The sequence below is a fragment of the Ornithorhynchus anatinus genome, chromosome 10, assembly GCF_004115215.2.
Source record: "Ornithorhynchus anatinus isolate Pmale09 chromosome 10, mOrnAna1.pri.v4, whole genome shotgun sequence".
NCBI lineage: Eukaryota > Metazoa > Chordata > Mammalia > Monotremata > Ornithorhynchidae > Ornithorhynchus > Ornithorhynchus anatinus.
Genome location: NC_041737.1, coordinates 4,858,829 through 4,878,795, shown reverse-complemented (window position 1 = coordinate 4,878,795; position 19,967 = coordinate 4,858,829). Strand labels below are relative to the sequence as shown.

The following is a 19,967-nucleotide window of genomic DNA, read 5'->3' as shown; positions in this document are numbered from 1 at the left end:
CAATCGTATTCACTGAGCTCTTACTGTGTGCAGGGCACTGTTCTAAGCACTTGGAAAGTACGATTCAGCAACAGATAAGAACAATTCCTACCTTACAACAGACCACCTCTGCCTTTGCCTGTGTACCCAGAACCTAAACACCAAAACTGCATCAGAATGTAAAATCCCTGAGTGCAGGAAACCTGTATCTTACTTCTATTGTATTCTCTTCAGGTGCTTCGTACTGAGCCTCCGTAGATGCTCCCTAAATATCTTTGACTGATAGACATGTGAGGCTAGTAAGAGTCCCATTTCCTGAGCCCCTCGTGGTGGCCACAGTGGGTTTGGGGGGTGTCACAGGAAGGACAGTGGGACAGGGGGGTTTGTATAGTTGGATGAAATGGTGGCTGTGAAACCACTCGAATGTTGGGAGAAAGGTGCTCGTTGAGCCAAAGACATCAGGGTAACACCCAATGTGCGCTGTGAGAGAGTGGTTGGGTGTCCAGAGTTAAATTCTGAATGGCTCCATTTTACAGACTGTTCTTGGCTAGTCACTGGCAGGAATCTGGTCCAGGGCACAGGCATTCACAGCTTGGCATCGCTGCCTGAGTCGGCCCTGAGCTAATAGATGTCGAGGAGGCCTCCCTGCTCCTGTAGAGGGATGGGCCTCCTGCCACCCACTAATTCGAGGCAGAACAGGAAAGGGAAGCTGTCCAGCAGCGGATCGTTACCTGCCAGCTGGCAGGCTCTTCCTTCTAGGAGCATCCTGTATCTGAGTAGCCAGGGAGAGCATCCATTTGCTTAGGGAGAAGGAGTTGCATCTGGAACTTCAGCTTGAAGTGTGACTGAGGAGATGAACCATAATAGGGAGAAGTAGATAAGGGGAGGGTAAGATTGTGGAGGAACAAAATCCTGGAAGTAACTTGGAGGCAGTTTCAGGGCTGAGTGCTGAGGAGAAGGACGGTGTTGTTTTGTAAGGGGAGGTGTAAGCTGGAGGCTGATTCTGTAGCAGGAGTGAATTCATTATTGTAAACTGCCAGCTACCCCTAGGAATGGCTGTGATTTGAGGCTTAGTTGTTTTCTCAGTTGGGAAGCCTGTGGAAAGTTTAAAAATGCAAACTAATCTGAACAGATGAATCACATCAGTAGCGATCGATAATCATGACACACGATTCCCTTAGGACTCTTCATATATCATTCTGAGGGTGGCCACTCCTTTTTCCTGGGATAGTTTACATCCATCTATTCCTGCAACACAACACTAATTTCTACATCGTGACGATTAGCACGATACAGCTTGAAAAAAATCAATAATGGAAAGATCGAACATCATAAGACAGACAAGCTCTTTTCCTCGCTCTCGTAGAAAAATCTCTGCCAGCATCCCAGGATCTCTAATTTTAATTGTGGGCAAAATCTTTACATCCTGCAAATGCTACACAACAACAGGCCCTGAAGCCAAACAGGGATGCAGTGTACTGTGAGAACATCCCTATTTCATTAAAAAAAAAAAAATTGTTGTTTCCATCTAAGCATTCCAGGAACCACCCTGGTTAATAATAGTCACAAGAGAGCTTAGCAGATCCCTGCTGAAGGTCACACATGCATCACTAATAAAGGGCACAGAGGGGCAGCTATCCATAAGCACTAGACGAAACCCATCAAAGAAAGCACTGACCCTAAATAAATAATCACAGGGTTAGATTTTGCATGATCCATGGCAAGTTTTGCCCAAACGGTATTTCCCAGAATGCTTCAATGAGCAAGGTGTCATCTCTATTTAACCAGTTGAAGAACTCCAAGAGACAGGTTTAAGAGGGTTGCCAAAATCTATGTAATAAATCTCTCATTTTCCCAGCCTAGTTCCACTCTCTTACTGCTTCACCTCTGCACTCTCTTGAATCATCACCCCCTAAAAACCTGGATTCAAACAATCTCAACCCCACCGGATTTATGAACATATCTTTATACACCATTGTTTTCCCAACCTGTAACTTATTTTACTGTTTTTCTTCTTGGCCAGAATGTAAGTTTCTTGAGGACAGGAATGGTGTCCACTCATTCTATTGCATAGCATTCTTCCACACATTTAATCCAGGGCTGTCTGCATCAAATAAACACTCAATAAATACTATTGTTTGATTGATCGATTGGTTTGGAGAGTACTATGGAAGACAAAAACCTGATTCCTGCCCTTAAGAGGTTTATACCGAGTAGGATATATAAACAAATACTTGCAGAATTGCTAAAGGTTTTTTTGATGGCCTAAGTATGAAGGAAGACCTAAGTGTCGAGGTAGCAGTTGGGAGGATTTGTCTTGGGAAGAAGGAACTGAATGGCCCCTTTGCTTGGTTTCTGCTTGTGGTGTGTGGCTGTCTGTGAGGACCTGGGGTGCTCTTTCTCCTGATACATAATGAACTAGCCCTCTCTTGCACGCTCTGTCACTAGAAGAATAAAGCTTGTCAGCCTTCCATGAGAGAGGGAAGGTTCTAGTTTTGCCTTCCCAGTAAATAAAATAAAAAAGACTTTCCTGCTCACCAATCAGGATTTTAAACCAAACCAAAATGGGAATTGAAATTACCCAACTGGAACTGTGCCCAGCAATTTGGAAGTAGAGGAACAGAATTTATTTTGGAAGTAGTGAAGCTAAAATTAAAAACTAAACAAAACACACAAACAGAAACCAAAACAAGACATAAAATAAAGCTGAAAAGGGTCGGCACTATGTTGGGATTTGTGGTGAATTCAGGATACGAAGCAAGAGTGTTCTGCCCCTTTTGACTTAAATATCTAGAGGCCACCAGCTATATCCTGGGATCAGAAACATCAGGAATAATTATTCAACTGAAACAGACTATTTTTACTTTTCCTTTGGAAGACAAAGGCTCCTCTTTTTGTTATTTTTTTTTAAATTAAAAAGAGTTCCCTTCCCCAGACGCCTCTTGAAAAGGAGGCAGTAAATTTTCCTTTTTAGATATAAATTCTCTGACTTTTTAAGAAATTAATCCGTCATGTTGAGCCCATTGTAACAGAAGTCTTTCTCCAGGTCAAAAAAAAAAAAAGATTGAGTACTTTGACTTCTCACCAAATATTGTCCATTGACTAGCCTCCAAAGTTCCCTCAACTTTAAGGGGAAATTGAATAGATTCAGGTGGTTTGGAAGTCGATTATGAGAAGTCGGTTTAAATTAAGTGAAAAACACATAATACACTTTAACATGAGTACCAAGCAAAAAAAACCCAGATGAAAATAAATTTAAGTTGGTAAACCACTAATCCAGGTGGAGGCATACAAATACCAATTTAAATAAGAAAGATGTTTCTGGTTCATATATGACATTATATTATTTGTCAGAGAACTACTTCCCTGAAGAATTACCTCAGCAACTATACATCAGATTATTTTTTCATAGGTTAAAAAAGCACATATTGATCAATCTGTAAAGTAAGTATGCTTAAAGTCCACAGTTCATCAGCTGTAAGGAGTGGTTTAAAATTCTGCTAAAGGAATATATTCTATTTCCAACCTTTTCACTTCAGAATGAGGCTGGGCTCTAATGCCAAGTTCTGTCATTTGTGGTCTTTTACTGGCCAGAGGTCCTGGTATTTATTGTTTTCTCATTTGCAGTGACCATATTACATCTGTGTTGTGCTTTTATTTTTATTTATTTATTTATTTATTTGGTGGGAATCAAGGATCAGGAGACCAGCTATACGATTATCAAATCTAAAGAGACAACCATCACTGCCGATGGCTTGAAACCGGCGTCAACCTACGTCTTCCAAATCCGAGCGCGCACAGCGGCAGGCTACGGTGTCTTCAGCCGAAGATTTGAGTTTGAAACCATCCCAGTGTGTAAGTCAGTTTAATTACTGTCAGCTCATGTCTCCGTAATGGTTACCCGAAGAGTCAGTGGATCAATACCCTTGCAGCGAACTCTGTCAGTCTCACGCTCATTCTCTCTCTCTCTCTCCCAGGCATGATCCCTTTAGTTAAGAAGCATCAGTCAGGCCATTATTGGAGGTTGGATGGGTTAACCCATCTCTCCCTGATTCCCCTCCTCACTGAGTCGAGCGAGAGAGGAAAGATCAAGAGAGCCTTAAACTTTCAAATGGTTCAAAACTTGCGATCATCCTTGAACTGAAATATTGCCGCTTATTAGTGTATGTTTTATTGCATTTTCCTCTGTCAGAGTTATTCTGTGTGAAGTTCATGGGCAAATCCAGTGGATCTCAGAGGTGGAGGAGAAACTTCCTGAGCCCCTCTACCCTGACTATTTAGATTACACCTCTAACATCTCTAAGGAAGACCCACGGCTATCTCTTGGACTGCTTTTGGCAAATGTCACTTCCTTAACTACGGAAAAACACTTGAAATGCCTATCAAGATGACACTGGTACATGGCTGAAAGACATCACTTCCAAAACAAAACTTTAGAGGGCCACATTTGCTTGCCCTTATTTTAAACTTCAGGTTTCGCTAGAGTGTATAATCCGTTATGGTACACAGAACAATGCTAAAGCAAAGCTCTTTCTCAAGTTTGGAGCCTTACAAGCCCACAGAGGTCAAATTGTCTGTCACAGCGTTATTATGGATTTCCTTTCCCTTATGTTTCAACTTAAAATGCAAATGGTTTGTTATCAAATGTAATCAGAGATGATTGACAACATGATTCCTTGAAAATATCAATGTAAATAGAAATGTTAGAAATCAGGGGTGACATGAGGTTGCTAAAGGATAGTATGATAATAATAAGAATAATACTTAAGAATAAATGATGATGCTAATATTAATTATCTAGACTGTGGCACATAGTAAGCACTTAACAGATACCATGATCATTAATCATTATTAGTTTTAATTGAGTATCTGTTAAGCAAACAATTTACCAAGCACTCTCTTAAGCACTGGTGTAAATTCAAAATAATCAGGTCAAAAAGTTCCTGTGTTACAAGGGGCTTAGAGTAAAAGTAGGAGAGAGAGCAGGCATTTACTCTCATTTGCACAGATGAGGAAACTGAGGCACCAAATTAAGTGACTCGCCCAAGATCAAGTAGCAGGCAAGAGGCAGAGCCAGAACTGGAATCCCCTACTGTTTTCAGGAGGCCACATAGGTTTCAGGAAACCCCTTTGTTCATGCTTGTCTTTGAGCCTGCGTCACTTAACGTAAGTGTGATGTAATGATGTTTTCTTAAGACACACAAAAAAAGTTATCTGCAGAAATTTTCAACTATCTACTTGCCGCTCAGGTCACCATTGACCCTGACCCCCTCCTTTCCTCCAGTGTCATTGTATTTTCCTCCCATGGACTCCTCTTCCAAAGTGCAGGACCCTAAAATTGGTCTGAGGAAGCTAGGAGGGAAGAGCGTAGGGTTGAACAGCATCAGAGACATGGCTGCCAGCATCTGCCCCAGGAAGGGGAAATCAAACAGAGCAAGCATGCTCTTTAAGAGCAGATCTCTGGAACGTTTATTTTCATTAATATAATGCCTGGCTATCTGGTCTCACATTAATCAGGAGATCACTTGCCAAGCTTGTCTGACATGAGGAGAACTGAAAGAGAACCATATGCTTTCCCTTTAAGGTTATTTGTAAGAATTCCTTTCATGGAACAGCCCACTTTAGCCACTATGGTAAAGGCCAACAGGTCTTAGAAAAATAAACATTGAAAAAGTTAATTTTTCTAGAGCAGAGTACTTTATTTTTCTTCCTTTACTGTCAAGGCCAGAGGGCAGCCAAAGGAAGAACAAATTCAGTCTTCCGGTCAATCAGTCCTTGTATCTATTTATTTATTTAGCACTTACTGAGTGCAGAACATTGTACCAAGTGCTTGGGAGAGTACCAACAGAGATGGTAGACCTGTTCCTAGCCACAAAGAGTTGACAGTCTAGAGGGGAAAACACCCAGACTTGCCATATTGAATCCAACCTTGGGTCAATAGGCCTCACTGAGATATTGCTCCTAGCAACAGGTTTTCACCGACAAAAGCCTTACAACTGGCATTCCACCATTCTCTGGCAAAGCTCAAGCTGCTTTCTGGAGATTTTCCTAGTTGAACTGAAACCCCAAGAGAAAATGTGTGTGGAAAATACTGAAAAAGCAACTAATAATACTGAAAAATGCACAGTCCTGTTAAATCCTATTAAAAGGCCAGTTGTGTGAGGAATCTAGGTGTAATATACAACTTTTCTTCAAGTAAAATCCTTATGTGAGATGAAAATTAACATTAAAACCTCACTAGCTTCTTGTTCAGATTCTACGGGTTCTCATGCAAATCAGTCAATCTGGCACTGTACCAAGAACTTGGGGAGTTTAGACTATAACAATATAACAGATTCCCTTTCCACAGTGAATTCATAGTCTAGAGGGGGAGACAGACAATTATCAGGAATAAATACATTACAGATATGTACATAGGTGGGGGTGGGCCTGAGGGTGGGGGCGTGAATAAAGGGAGTAAATCAGGATAAAATAAAATCAGGATAAAATAAAATAGGAGGAAAGGAAATGAGGGCTTGGTCAGGGAAGGCCTCTTGGAGGAGATGTACCTTCAATAAGGGTTTGAAAGTGGGGAGAGTCATTGTCTGTTGGATATGAAGAAAGAGGGTGTTCCAGGCCAGAGGCAGAACTGTAGTTTCTCATGCACAGGGGATGTTTCTGTTAATTGTTGTATTGTACTCTGCTTAGTATTCAATTCAATCATAATTACTGAGAGCTTACTGTGCAAAAAGCATTGTACGCTATTATCATAATAATGATGGCATTTGTTAAGCACTTACTATGTGTCCAGCACTGTTCTAATCCCTGGTTTAGATACATACAAGGTAATCAGGTTGTCCATTGTGGGACTCACAGTCTTTACCCCCATTTTACAGATGAGATAACTGAGGCCCAGAGAAGTGAAGTGACTTACCCAAGGCCACACAGCAGACAAGTGGCGGAGCTAAGATTAGAACTCACAACCTTCTGACTCCTAGGACCGTGCTCTAGCCTTTATGCCATGCTGATTCTCATAGAAATAAACAGTATCTGTACAGTATAACAATAAACAGACCCAAATTGAGTACAGTGCTCCGCACAGTAAGTGCTCGGTAGATATAGTTGAACGAATGAAAGGTGGGCTACGGGCGAGAGGTCAGCAGCAAGATGTATGAGATCAAGTTACAGTTACAATCCTGTCATTTCGTCATTTCAAAGCTAGACTAATAATGGTGGTATTTGTTAAGTGTTACCATGTACCAAGCACTGCATAAAACACTGGGGTAGATGTAAGATTATGAAGTCAGGCCCAGTCCCCAGCATGGCTCAGGGGCAACAGCACAGGTTTAGGAGTCAGATGTAGTGGGTTCTCATCCCAGCTCCGCCACTTATCAGCTATGTGACTTTGGGTGGTCACTTAACTTCTCTGTGCCTCAGTTCCCTCATCTGTAAAATGGGAATTAAGTCTCTGAGCCTCAGGTGGGATAAACCGATTACCTTGTATCTACCCCAGTGTTTAGAACAGTGCTGGTCACATAGTAAACGCTTAATTAATACCATCATCATTATTATTATTACATGGAGCTCACAATCTGAGGAGGGAGAACAGTTTATTTGATCCCCATTTGTCTATTAAGGAAACTGAGGCACAGTGACTTGCTCGAGGCCATACAACAGGGAAGTGGCCATGCGTAATTAGAACCCAACTCTTCCGACTCCCAGGCATATGCTCTTAGGCTGCCCTGCTTCGATCATTCATTCTCTAAGCCAATGAGATATTTTGACTTTTTCTCTCTCTCTCCTCCTGCCTAAATAATTTATATCCATTCCTTCCTCTCACGCCTCACACAAACACAGGTCTGCCTTCATATATATTCGTCATCTGCCTGACAGCAGTTGAGGTTTATCTGTAACTGCGCTTGCAGCTTAGTCATTCCTGAGTGTGTAGGCTTCCAGGTTTCCAAGGTAAATTTGCTCTCATACCGACTACGGGGCACTGTGATGATCATACGGTGCAATTTATACCTATAAACCGGAGACCATGTTAATGATCTCTGCTGCTGCTTCTCTTAAGCCTTTAAGTTCGCTAACGCGTTTTGATTAGCTTTTTACCGATTCATTTAAAACCCATATTCAGATCTGAAAACAAAAGGTAATTTTGTTATTTCAAAGTGCTTTGCTTTTCATACCTTGTGGACTTTATTAGGGTTCATAAGTGGAGAAGTGTAGTTCCACGGTTCTGTGAGTGACTGAAGAGTGCAACGAGGCAAACGTTAATGTAATAAAAATTTTACATTTAATGCATTTCTTATTGTGTTAGCCATTCTTCATAGCCTGTGAGTCGAACCAAATGCCCATTATTCTGGGAAGTAATTTCATATTGGTGTTGTAAAGTTCTGGTTGCTCGAGAATAGAGTCTCCGTTCAATCTCTGCAATAATGGGAGCTGAAAATAAAAATAAGCCAAGTCACTGGTCTCCGTGCCTTTTGATGTGACCTAAAAATATTACTTTCAAAGACCATAATGCAAACCAGAGGAAATCATATATATTTATATTCAATTCTGCATTGTGCTCTCTAAGTGCTTAGTACGGGGCTCTGCACACAATAAGCACTCAGATGTCACTGACTGATGGATTGATTGTCCCGATTCACCAAAAACACCTCAAACTGAAAATGTCCAAAACAGAACTCTTCATCTTCCCACTGAAATCCTATCCTCTCCCTATCTTTCCCATCTCTATAGACAACACCACTATCCTCCCTATGTCACAAACCCATAACTCTGGCATTATCCTTGAGTCATCTCTCTCATTCAACCACATATTCAATCTGTCATGAATTCCTATCAGTTCTACCTTCACAGCATCTCCAAAATTTGCCCTTTCCTATTTATCCATACTGCTACTGTGCTGATCCAAACACTTACCATATCCCACCTTGGCTGAGCAGCGTGGCTCAGTGGAAAGAGCCCGGGCTTTGGAATCAGAGGTCATGGGTTCGAATCCCAGCTCTGCCACTTGTCAGCTGTGTGACTTTGGGCAAGTCACTTAACTTCTCGGTGCCTCAGTTACTTCATCGGTAAAATGGGGATTAAGACTGTGAGCCCCACGTGGGACAACCTGATTCCCCTGTGTCTACCCCAGCTCTTAGAACAGTGCTCGGCACATAGTAAGCGCTTAACAAATACCAATATTATTATCTGTCTCTTCCCTGATTCCCTGATTCCTGTCCTTCCCCACTCTGGTCCAGACCTCGATATGCTGCCCAGATGATTTTTCTAAAAAAATGTTCAGTCCACATCTCCCTACACCACAAGAATCAGGGATTGCCCATCCACCTTCATATCAAACAGAAGCTCCTTATCATCATCTTTAAATCACTGAATCATCTTGCCCTCTGCTACCTTATCCCACTCTCCCCCCCACTTCAAAGCCTTATTAAAAAATCACATCTCCCCCAAGAGGCCTTCCCCAATTAAGCCCTCTTTTCCTCTCCCTTCTGTGTCACCTCTGCACTTGTATCTCTATCCTTTAAGAACATGATATTGACCCCATCATGAGCCCTATAGCAATATATATATATCTAGAATTTATTTCTATTAATATCTGCCTTCACTTCTAGATTAGACTGTGAGCCTGTCATTGGGCAAGGATTGTCTCTATCTGTTGCCGAATTGTATATTCCAAGTGCTTAGTACAGTGCTCTGCACTTAGTAAGCACTCAATAAATACTATTGAATGAATGAATGTCTATAAGGTCCCCACAGGCAGTGGACGTGGCCACCAACTCTGTTGTACTGTATTTTCCTAAGGGCTTAGTAGAGTGTTTGGCCCAAAATAAGTGCTTCATAAATGTCACTGATTAACTATCAATCCAACAAGAGAAGGGAATATGCAGAAAATGCCAGATGTAATGGTCCAACTTCCCTTAAACTCCAAGTTCGTAATCTTACTAATCAAAAGTTTATAATGACTGTGTGTGACAGATAAATAACGTGTCTGAATCCATTCATTTTCCAGAATGTTGCCTATTAGAATCTAGTCACTTAGGAGGTAAACTCTTGTTTATATTGATCTAAGTGCAGAATTTTTCATTCGTTTTCAAAACTTCCTTTTACTTGTACCATCATATTAGAGATTTAGAAATAACATTACGCTTGTCTCCTGGCTTTTCTTTTCCTTCTAACAAATGTTGATTTATTTGCTGGAGGCTTCTATGGGGAAACAAGTCAACACGCTTTTGCCTCATTTATTTTCATGCTGTCCCCCGCATCATCAATAATGCCACCAATTATATTAGCACTGTGACGGAAATTGGCTTTATTAGATAATGTCTATCCTGGTGGGTGGATTTCTCAGGAGTCCAATAGAAACTACCATAGGGTCAAATGTAAACAGCGATTAGCATTTTTTTAAGCATTTTTGTACACAGTTTTACTTAATAATTCTGGCATTTTTATGCACCTAAAAATCCAATTTGCAAGATAGATGAGATTATATGTTCTGTGAATGTTTTTTTCCTTAACCCTGAAGATTTTTGACCCATTTACTTACGTAATTTGGGATGGTTGAGTCAGAATGGGTTTTATAACCATTTGTATTGCCATTTAACTAGATCATGGAAACATAAATGTAGGATTGTTTATTTGGAATAATTGAATTAACCTTCAAACCAACTTACCTTGATAGCATAGGCAGCAAAAGGGAAAACTTTATATTTGAGCAAATAGGCACCATACGTCTCCAAAACTAAAGCTTCCTAAAATTGTTGAAGTTGCCCCAGCTGCTAAGGGGCAAAGGTCCAGAGCCACGAATGGACAACATTTGCCTAATATAAGCACTTCATGTGGCGGAAGGCAAAGGAAGTGTCGTTGGAGCAAATATGATCGAAATCGGCACACTCATTAGGATAGATGATCCGGGTTGGAAATGTCAGATCTGGAAGAAAAATCTAGGAAGGTGATCTAGTCTAGAATAACAACTGCCCAGCTGGCTTGCTCTCCCCTTTGTCCAGCTGACTGGAATCACAGGGAACTGACAGGGGATTTTTTATTTTAAACCTGAGTCAAAATACAGATTAGTTATAAATCTGCCCTCACCACCTTTTTGCCCCCACCTCACAGGCTTTCTAGGGCAGGTCACCCCATAAATCCTCTGAATAAAAGTCTCCTGTCATTTTTACTTCTCTCTATCACATGAAAGCAGTAATTTTGTCTCTAGACTTTCCATGGTTTAGGAAAAAATATACTTTTTTTCTTCTGAATTTTACTAGTAAATTTTATTAAGTCTGACTCCTCCATTAGAAAGAACTTCTCCCATATGTCTGCTGCACTTTCCAAGTACTCAGAATAGTTCATTGCACTCCATGAGCAATCAGTTCATACCATGACTATTTCTGCTGCTATTAATTACAATGCATATTATTATCTTTACTACAACTGAGCATCACATGAGCATCTTAAAAGATGAAGGGACAACTCTAAGTCTGAATAAGGCAAGAAGGTGGCCTAAGACTTTTCTTATGCTGTCGAGTTGTCTCTGACCCATAGCAACGCCATGGACATAACTCTCCCAGTACGCCCCACTTCCATCTGCCGTCGTTCTGGAAGTGATCCGTAGAGTTTTCTTGATCAAAAAATATGGAAGAGGTTTCCCATTGCCTCCTTCCAAGCAATAAACTTGACTCTACCCATGACTCTCTCCCATGCCATTGATGTCCAGCTTCGGTGAGTTTTGACTTAGAGCAGATTGCCTGCCACTCGCTAGCCACTGACCAAGCTAGGAATGGAATGGGTAGGCCTCCATTTGACTCTCACTCCCATAGTCGACACTGGTAGAGGACTGGACATTCTCCAGGTGCGACCCTGAGAAGAGGGGCCTAAGACTAGCCATTCAATAATTTTCAACCATAGGTGCTAAGCTATTTTTCTGAAAACAGTGCTTACTATGAAGGGTGGTTGTTAATTTATGGAACCTCAGCTTACTCAGTTTCAGAAAAATATTTTCCATATTCATGAGCAGTGTAATGACCTATGTGAGTAAATAGTATATCAAAAATGTTCATTTTTGATCAGCAAGAATGGAGGAAAAATATCTTACCACTTTAATGAGATTCTTTTTTTCTTTATGAGGGAAAAACATGCCTTTGGTCATTTTCACCATCCAATTCCAGGGCTCTGTTAACTAATGTGCTCCACACTTCATCTGACTCTCGCGCTCCCTGAGACTGTTAGCTCTTAAAAGAAAAATCTGTGTTTTCTACTTCGTGACTACCACACTTTGAGGAGTGGACATGCTCCAGAGCCACATGATGAATGTTTCTACAGAATTACAAAAAAGAACACAATGTCTATTTGAGTCGGGCATACATAGCCGATGTGTCCCTTAAGGCTGTAAACTCACTATGAGCAAGGACAGGCCTATTGACTCTATTTTGTTGTACTCTCCCAAGTACAAACTACAGTGTTCTGTACATAGTAAGCGCTCAAAAAATACAATTGATTGATTAGGGAGAAAACAGGGAGATTTGATCCTAGTACTTTGGTCACATTTCAGCAGAGAGAGGCCAGAAGACATTTTGTTCTGAGTTGTCCTGGGACCTTCCCAGTGGACAGCAATTGCCCTTAGATGCTAGCAGTTCCACCATCCCATCTCCAGTCCAAACCAGCCCTGAAGACCACTCTCAAGTGCCCAGGAGCAAAAGTCAGATAGTAGCGGGATGGAGATATCCGTCACACATTTTGACTGTCGGGTAGACCTGCTGATGCCTGCCTTCTTGGGGCAGGATTAGAAGTGATATTTCAGGTGTTTATGGCTCCAAAAAATATTTCTTTTAGCTGTGGCATCATCTTGGAAAGCATTAACACTAGATTGGTGATCTACCTTAGATTTTGCCTAGGTTTGCTCTTCCGCTAGTTGTCCCCTGGACAGTCCAGTATTCAGCTGCTCTGGCCCTCTTCAATTCTGATGGGGCAGTGACACCTCTAAGTCAGATTTTTTTTTTTTAAAAAAGCACATCTAATCAGCATCTTGGCTCCTTCCACCAAGTTACAGAGTTTGGAAGTGGCATTTGTTTTTACAGGGACTCTGAGGAGAACCTATTGGCAATAGATTGAGGGCAGAGGTCAGGTGTCTGCCCTGAAAACATGCTAGATTCTGTGATTTTATTTGTTCTTATGACACCATTATGTAATGTTACTTAACCTATATATTGCATTCACCTGTTAACACCCACCTGTTGCTACTGAGTCAGCCAAGGAATGTTCAGTATTTTCAAGTATCTCCAGATGTCTACCTAAATTTACCAAGGCAGACTCAGGGCCCTTCTAGTCTGTAAGATCACTAGGGGCGGGGAACCTGTCTGCTTATTCTGTTCTACTGTCCCATGCATTTAGTACAGTGCTCGGGCGCATAGTAAGCACTCAATAAATTCCAGAGATTGATTGAAATGAAATTTACCAAAGGAAAATTATTTTACAGACATATATGGGAACAACATCCATGCTCATAGATGATGAAGATGATGAAATGAACATCAATTGGCTTCAGTAAAATCACCCGAATTTTAGTACAAAGTTTCCTTCAAAAAGTAGCTAATTTTGTTGTTTTAAAATTTCCATCTAATAGATCAAATTATTGGCTTGGGTGAGGGAAGATTAATTTGGTATAAATTATAAATGCCTGTAGACTGTAACCTCATTGTGGGAAGGGAATGTGTCTGTAAACTCTGTTGCACTGTACTCTCCCAAGCACTTATTACAGTGCTCTGCACACAGTAAGCATTCAGTAAGTATGATTAATTGATTGAATTAGGCAAAAGGCCAGTCAGCTAACCAAAGTATAGACACAGCCTCTCTCCACGGAAAACCATTTTCACCATAATTTCTGATTTCTGTTTCCCATTTCAGCAGTAGCAGCCTCCAGCGATCAGAGCCAAATTCCAATCATCGCCGTGTCTGTCACCGTGGGAGTGATTCTTCTGGCCGTGGTGATCGGTTTCCTCCTCAGTGGAAGGTAAGATCAGATGCCAAGGCTTCCCAGCTGATCTCTCCCCACCCTTGATCAGACCACTTGCCTGATGAGCTTACCCTTGGCGGAAGTCAGGCAAGTGATGTGGCCAAAGTCAGTGGGGGGGTTGCATGTCCCGGGGGCTATTTGAACAAGGAAAAGTCATCACAAGAGAAGTTCCCTCTCTAATGTCACTGGCATAGTAGGCCCTAGATCTTTGTAATATAATTTTGGCAAAAAGAAGGGCATTTTCTTTCCTGATACAACAGAGCTATTATATTTTACGGAAGTAGAAATGCTTGCAATTTGAGTTTGTGCTCTAAACTGTAAGCTCATCTCGAGGCTGTAAGCTTGTTATAGGCAGGGGATGTATGTGCTACTTCTGTTGTACTCTCCCAAGATCTTAGTACAGTGCTCTACACGTAGTAAGTGCTCAATAAATAACATTGATTGATCAACTGATGCTCCCTGACAGCTGGAAGAGCCCAGTATGAGCTGATAGAGGTCTCGCTAAGCTGTCAGGATGAGCTGGTAGGGCTCTCTCTAAATTGACGTGATCCCCTGTGAGCTGGCATGAGTCCAGTGAAATGAAATGCAGTTTATTTTCCTAGAACCCAGAGAGATTAAGTAGAATATTCACTAATGGTTTCCACAAATCCAGAAGCTGCTGATAGTTCTGACTGAATTAACATTAGTTATTTTCTTAGGAACAAACATCAGAAAAGCTACAGACATCCCCATTTTGTGTTGTATGTGAGGTAAGGCGAGTCCAGTGCTCTGCACAAAGTAAGCACTCAATAAATATGAATGAATGAATGAATGAATGAATCATTCACTATCAAACCAGAGCAATTGCAAACCACTGCCCCATTTGGAATTTTAGCTCAGTCTGACTCCATGAATGGTTTTTAACAGGGTAAGCCTTGTAGCACAAATGAAATATTTGTGAGTGAAATGGATGAGTTTTGATTTTGTATTCTATTTCCCTATTTCCTTTTTTCATTTCCTTTTCTCCCACTCCCCTCTAGGTCTCCCTGACTTGCTCCCTTTATTCACCACACCCCCGTCAGACCCCACGGCACTTATGTACATATCACAGTTTGTGTTTACATTAATGACTGTTTCCCCATCTAGTCCGTAAACTCACTGTATGCAGGGAATGTGTCTGTTATAGTGTTATGTCGTACAGTCCCAAGCATTTTGTACAGTGCTCTGCACCCAGTAAGCATTCAGTAAATGCAATCGGTTGATTGATTTCCCTAAGTCAGATTTTGGGACCTGAATTCACTTGCCCTCTTTGAGTGCGACTTTTTTCCTAAGGCTTTATTTTAGCTGATTTGTTATATTAGGTTAAGTCAAGAAAAACCCTGTGGTGTGTAGTTCATATTATAATATGTTTGTAATTTTCAATAAGGCACAGGTGGGTAACTCCGTCTTTAACTTTCATTAACCCCGAGTCAAAGCCAGGAGAAATGAACACATTTCCACATTTTTTATTATTTTTTATTTATAGTGACTCCACGTGCTTTAATAAATGGATTATTTCCATTCCCTGCCCCCATTCTTTTGTAAATGTATAAGAAGATTGTTCTTTTTCTCAAGAGATGGGTACCTCACTAAAATAAGCATTCATTACTGACACTGACACAGACCAAATATTTATTCTTTCTTTCTCTCTCTCTCTCTCTTTCTCTCTCTCTCTTTCTCTCTCTCTCTCTCTCTCTCATACACACACACACACACATCTTCTTGGAAAGCAAGTCCATATCCATCTTCTAGGTTAAGTTACTATTTACTTATCGCAATACAGCCTGCTCTGACAAAATTCCTCTCATAAGAAAATATTGTCTAAAAGTCAGAATCTCCAAAGTGCTGGGCCTAGGAATTTGCTGAGGACAGTACAATTCTACTCCAATAAGAATCCATCACAGGCTTGTATTTTTATCAACAATAATGTAGTTTAAAGCCTATATTTCATCATTTGTGTTTAATACAGGTTTCAGTAGTCCAGAGGGGCATTTTGGAATGAGAGTAGAATCTGCAGGCTATAGCAATGAACTATTCCCTTGCTTAGACAAGTTATTTAGTGTTTATACAACTTAAATATGCTTTCCCTTTAGAGTTTATGCACTGATCCCTTGTCACCAAAGTCAATGATATTGAGAACCATATAACATAGAAATTATAAATGGAAACAATACATAAGAATACCTTATTTTCTCCCTGCCAACAGAGAGGATTTTTCCTTGTGGTGATTTTTCCATATTATTTTTCAATGAATTATAGAAAAAAAAATCTGTGCCTTGGGAAACTATGTTAAAATTGAATAGACTTATTTGGGCATATTGTTTTTGATTGCAGATTGATGTAATGCATTGGGTGTGGTTTTTTCTTTTGGGGGGTGGAAGGGCAATTAACTCTTTGTGCATCAAAGGCCACCTCAAATCTGGAAGAGTAGGAATGACCAGCTGAGAAACTGAGAGGAATAATTTCCAAACATCACCTTTTTGTAACTCAGGAAATTAAAGGATAGGAAAAGAGAAAAGCAATATTAGAGAAAAACACTGAAAAATGATATTACCACATCCTCAGCCCCCAGACTAGATTGGTAGGAAATACACATCTTGAGCTTTTCATCATGTCCATGAGATCATTAATCCCTGGAGGCTTCACCTCAAATGCACCACATTTCAAGCTAAAAAAGTTTTGCTGTGGGCTTTGGAAAATTCAGTGCCAGAAAATGAGATCAGAAGCATCTGCGTTGGCTCGCTATTTGGTACATAGGTGAAATGAACAGTGGCGATATTTCCCATTTTTCAAAGACATTGCTGACATTTGTGAATCTGTCCTGAAGTGACATAATTGCCCCAGATACATCTGCCATGAGTTTGAGAAGACAGGAACTGGACTGCTTAAGTGCTTGCCTGAGTGATGAAGCTAGGATTTAATAACAGCTGAATGGGAGGCTCCACATTACTCTGGGGGTGATCTATAGAATACTGGCTTTTAAAGTTTGCATTTGGCAGTTACTCACAAACTCTTGGCTATGTGGAATTGAGGAAAGGTTCTTTTGGTTAAGGCCATTCCCTGAGTTTAGGGGAAGTAGGGCTGCCCGTGAGTCTGTGACAGGATTGAATCCATTCCGATTGCACTCTACTCTAAGGCCTGTCTACTTGAATAAGTCCCAAGCAAGGCTTAGTTAGCTAAATTCTCGCCTACCCTTGAAACGTGTCATGTTGTGCATCTGGAGTGAGGTTCGGGGAGGAGAATCTCTGGCCTGGAACTGACACTACAGCCATAACCCATAATGTCATGTCCTAAAGGAGTGCATTTAGGAAATAGTTGAAAGAGCAGTAGAATAGAAACTACTTCAACACTACTCTCATCCAGATGGCACGTGTGTCAGGTAAACACGGAGATTGGCTAACCACGCTACTAAGATATTGCATAATAGGCCTTCCCCAATTAATGGAAAATCTTCCCCAGGTACATAGTGCTGTAACTTTGTCTTCAGGAGTTCTGAGCCTATTCTAAACATACTTTCATTCATTCATTCAATCGTATTTATTGAGCGCTTACTTTGTGCAGAGCCCTCTACTAAGCACTAGGGAGAATACTACACTAAAGAGACACATTCCCACAGCAATCTTTATACATGCTCCCCTTTCCATCTTCTTCCTATCTGTTCGTTCCTTTAGTCCCTGCCTCTCTGCTAGATTGTCAACTCCTTGAGAACTTCTGGAGTCTTCCAGAAGCTCGTGGTGGTTAGGGAATATGTGTGTTTGTTGTTATACTGTACTCTCCCAAACACTTCGTAAACTGCTCTGTACACATGGTCAGCGCTCTATGAATAGGACTGATTGACTGACTCGAGTGCTATGCACCTAGTAAATGTTCAATAAATGCTATTAGTTGACTGATTCCCTTCCCCTTCCTTATAGAATAATAATAACAATGATGGCATTGGTTAAGCACTCACTATGTGCCAACCACTCTTCTAAGTTCTGGGGTAGATACAAGGGAATCAGGCTGACCCACTTGGGGCACACAGTCATAATCCCCATTCTACAGATGAGGCAACTGAGGGCCAGAAAAGTGACTTGCCCAAAGTCACACAGCAGACAAGTGGTGGAACCAGGATTAGAACCTGGATCCTCTGACTCACCAGGCCTCTTTTCACTAGGCAACCCAGCTTTCCAATGCTCAGAGCAGAGGTAGCTGAAGCTTCTGGTGATGGTGAGCTCCCGGCGTGAGGGACTATCACGGTTTATGAGGTGATGAGGGCTAGGGGACAGGCTATGGGGTTCTAGTCAGAAAATGGGATTTCTGAGTGGGTAAGACATGGTACGGTGATGAGACCCAGCGTGCTTCCCAATTTAGTGAGCAGGTGACATGGGGGTGGGGTTGACCAGGACGTCATTGGAAGGATAGACAGCTGTGTTAGGTGCTGCTAGGGAAGCATCAAGGCTGTAGTGCATAGACCACCGGTCCGGGAGTCAGAAGGACCTGGATTCTAATCATGGCTCTGCCACTTGTCTTCTGTGTGACCTTGGGTAAGTCACCCAACTTCTCTATGCCACCGTCACCTCATACGTAAAATGGGGATTATGACTGTGAGCCCCATGTGGAACAGGGTGTCCAAGCTGAGTTAGCTTGTATCTTCCCAGCACTTAGAACAATAACAAATGCTTAATAATAATAATAATAATGTTGGTATTTGTTAAGCACTTACTATGTGCTGAGCACTGTTCTAATCGTTTGAGTAGATACGGGGTAATCAGGTTGTCCCACATGAGGTTCAGAGTCTTAATCCCCATTTTCCAGATGAGGTAACTTAGGCACAAAGAGGTTAAGTGACTTGCCCACAGTCACACAACTGACAAGTGGCAGAGCCAGGATTCGAATACCTGACCTCTGACTCCCAAGCCCATGCTCTTTCCACTGAGTCACGCTGCTTCTCAAATACCATTATTATTATTGTTATGATCCCAGGTCTAATGGCATTAATGCTATAGAGATGAGGAATGGGTTGTTATTGAGACACTCTAGCCGGCAGAACTATGGAATTAGTATTCTGTGGCATAGCTCTATTTTGTAATATAATTCCCACAGGCGCCGAAATGATCATCCCTATGATCATCTGACCTGGTCTAATTTTTTACTGTGTTCTTCGCAGATAGCTGTGCTAACTTGCAGAACTCAAAATTAGACCTGGATGCATATTCCAGAATATACCAGTCGTAAAAGGTATCACTCAGAGTTGCTGAGCCAAATATATATTTTAAATGCATAGCTTCCAAAAATCATTTAAATTTAAAATAGGAAAAGATAGACAAGCCTGTATCAGAAATCACCCATCCAGTAGCTCTGAAGGATAAATAAGGAGCTCATTAAAAGTAAAGCTTTGTTGTTTATAAATTAGAAATGAGAGTGAGTTACAAAAATTCAGTAAAGCCAGGTGTGTGTATTGACTGAATATCAGGGATTGTTCATTCTTACATGGGGTCAAGATTACAAGATTTTTTTTTCAGCTTTTGAATTGGAGACAATTGAACAGCATATTATCATTTATTAACCACCAGAGATTTGTGGGGATTGGAATTTGGTCATACAATATCAGAAGAAGAATTCCATGTAACAGGAAATAGATGAGTGGCTTGCTTGGAGAGCTAGATGTCTCTAGGAAACTCAGCAGGAAGGAATTAGTGGAGCTTACATCTGTCTTTCCAAACATCAACTTCCAGCAAACTCTAGGAAAAAATTATCAAAGTGGGAGGAAGCAGAGAGAAAGGGTCAAATCTGAGAGGATTTAGAGCCTAGGAGACGCTCTGGGTGTATTACCCCACTCCTCAAAAATCTCCAGTGGTTGCCTATCAACCTCTATATCAAGCAAAAACTCCTCACTATTGGCTTCGAAGCTGTCTATCACCTTGCCCTCTCCTACCTCACCTCCCTTCTCTCCTTCTACATCCCAACCTGCTACCTCCACTCCTCTGGTGCC

General features: G+C 41.2%; 1 protein-coding gene across 9 annotated transcripts in view; it reads left to right on the top strand.

The window, feature by feature from the left end:
- EPHA5 (EPH receptor A5) overlaps positions 1–19,967 on the top strand; it is a 329,023-nt gene that overhangs the window by 246,361 nt on the left and 62,695 nt on the right. For all 9 annotated transcript variants that reach the window (XM_029073598.2, XM_029073602.2, XM_029073601.2 and 6 more), the window contains 2 exons: positions 3,675–3,834; positions 13,867–13,972. In XM_029073598.2, the coding sequence (XP_028929431.1) occupies positions 3,675–3,834; positions 13,867–13,972 (266 nt within the window). The remainder of the gene's footprint in view (positions 1–3,674; positions 3,835–13,866; positions 13,973–19,967) is intronic.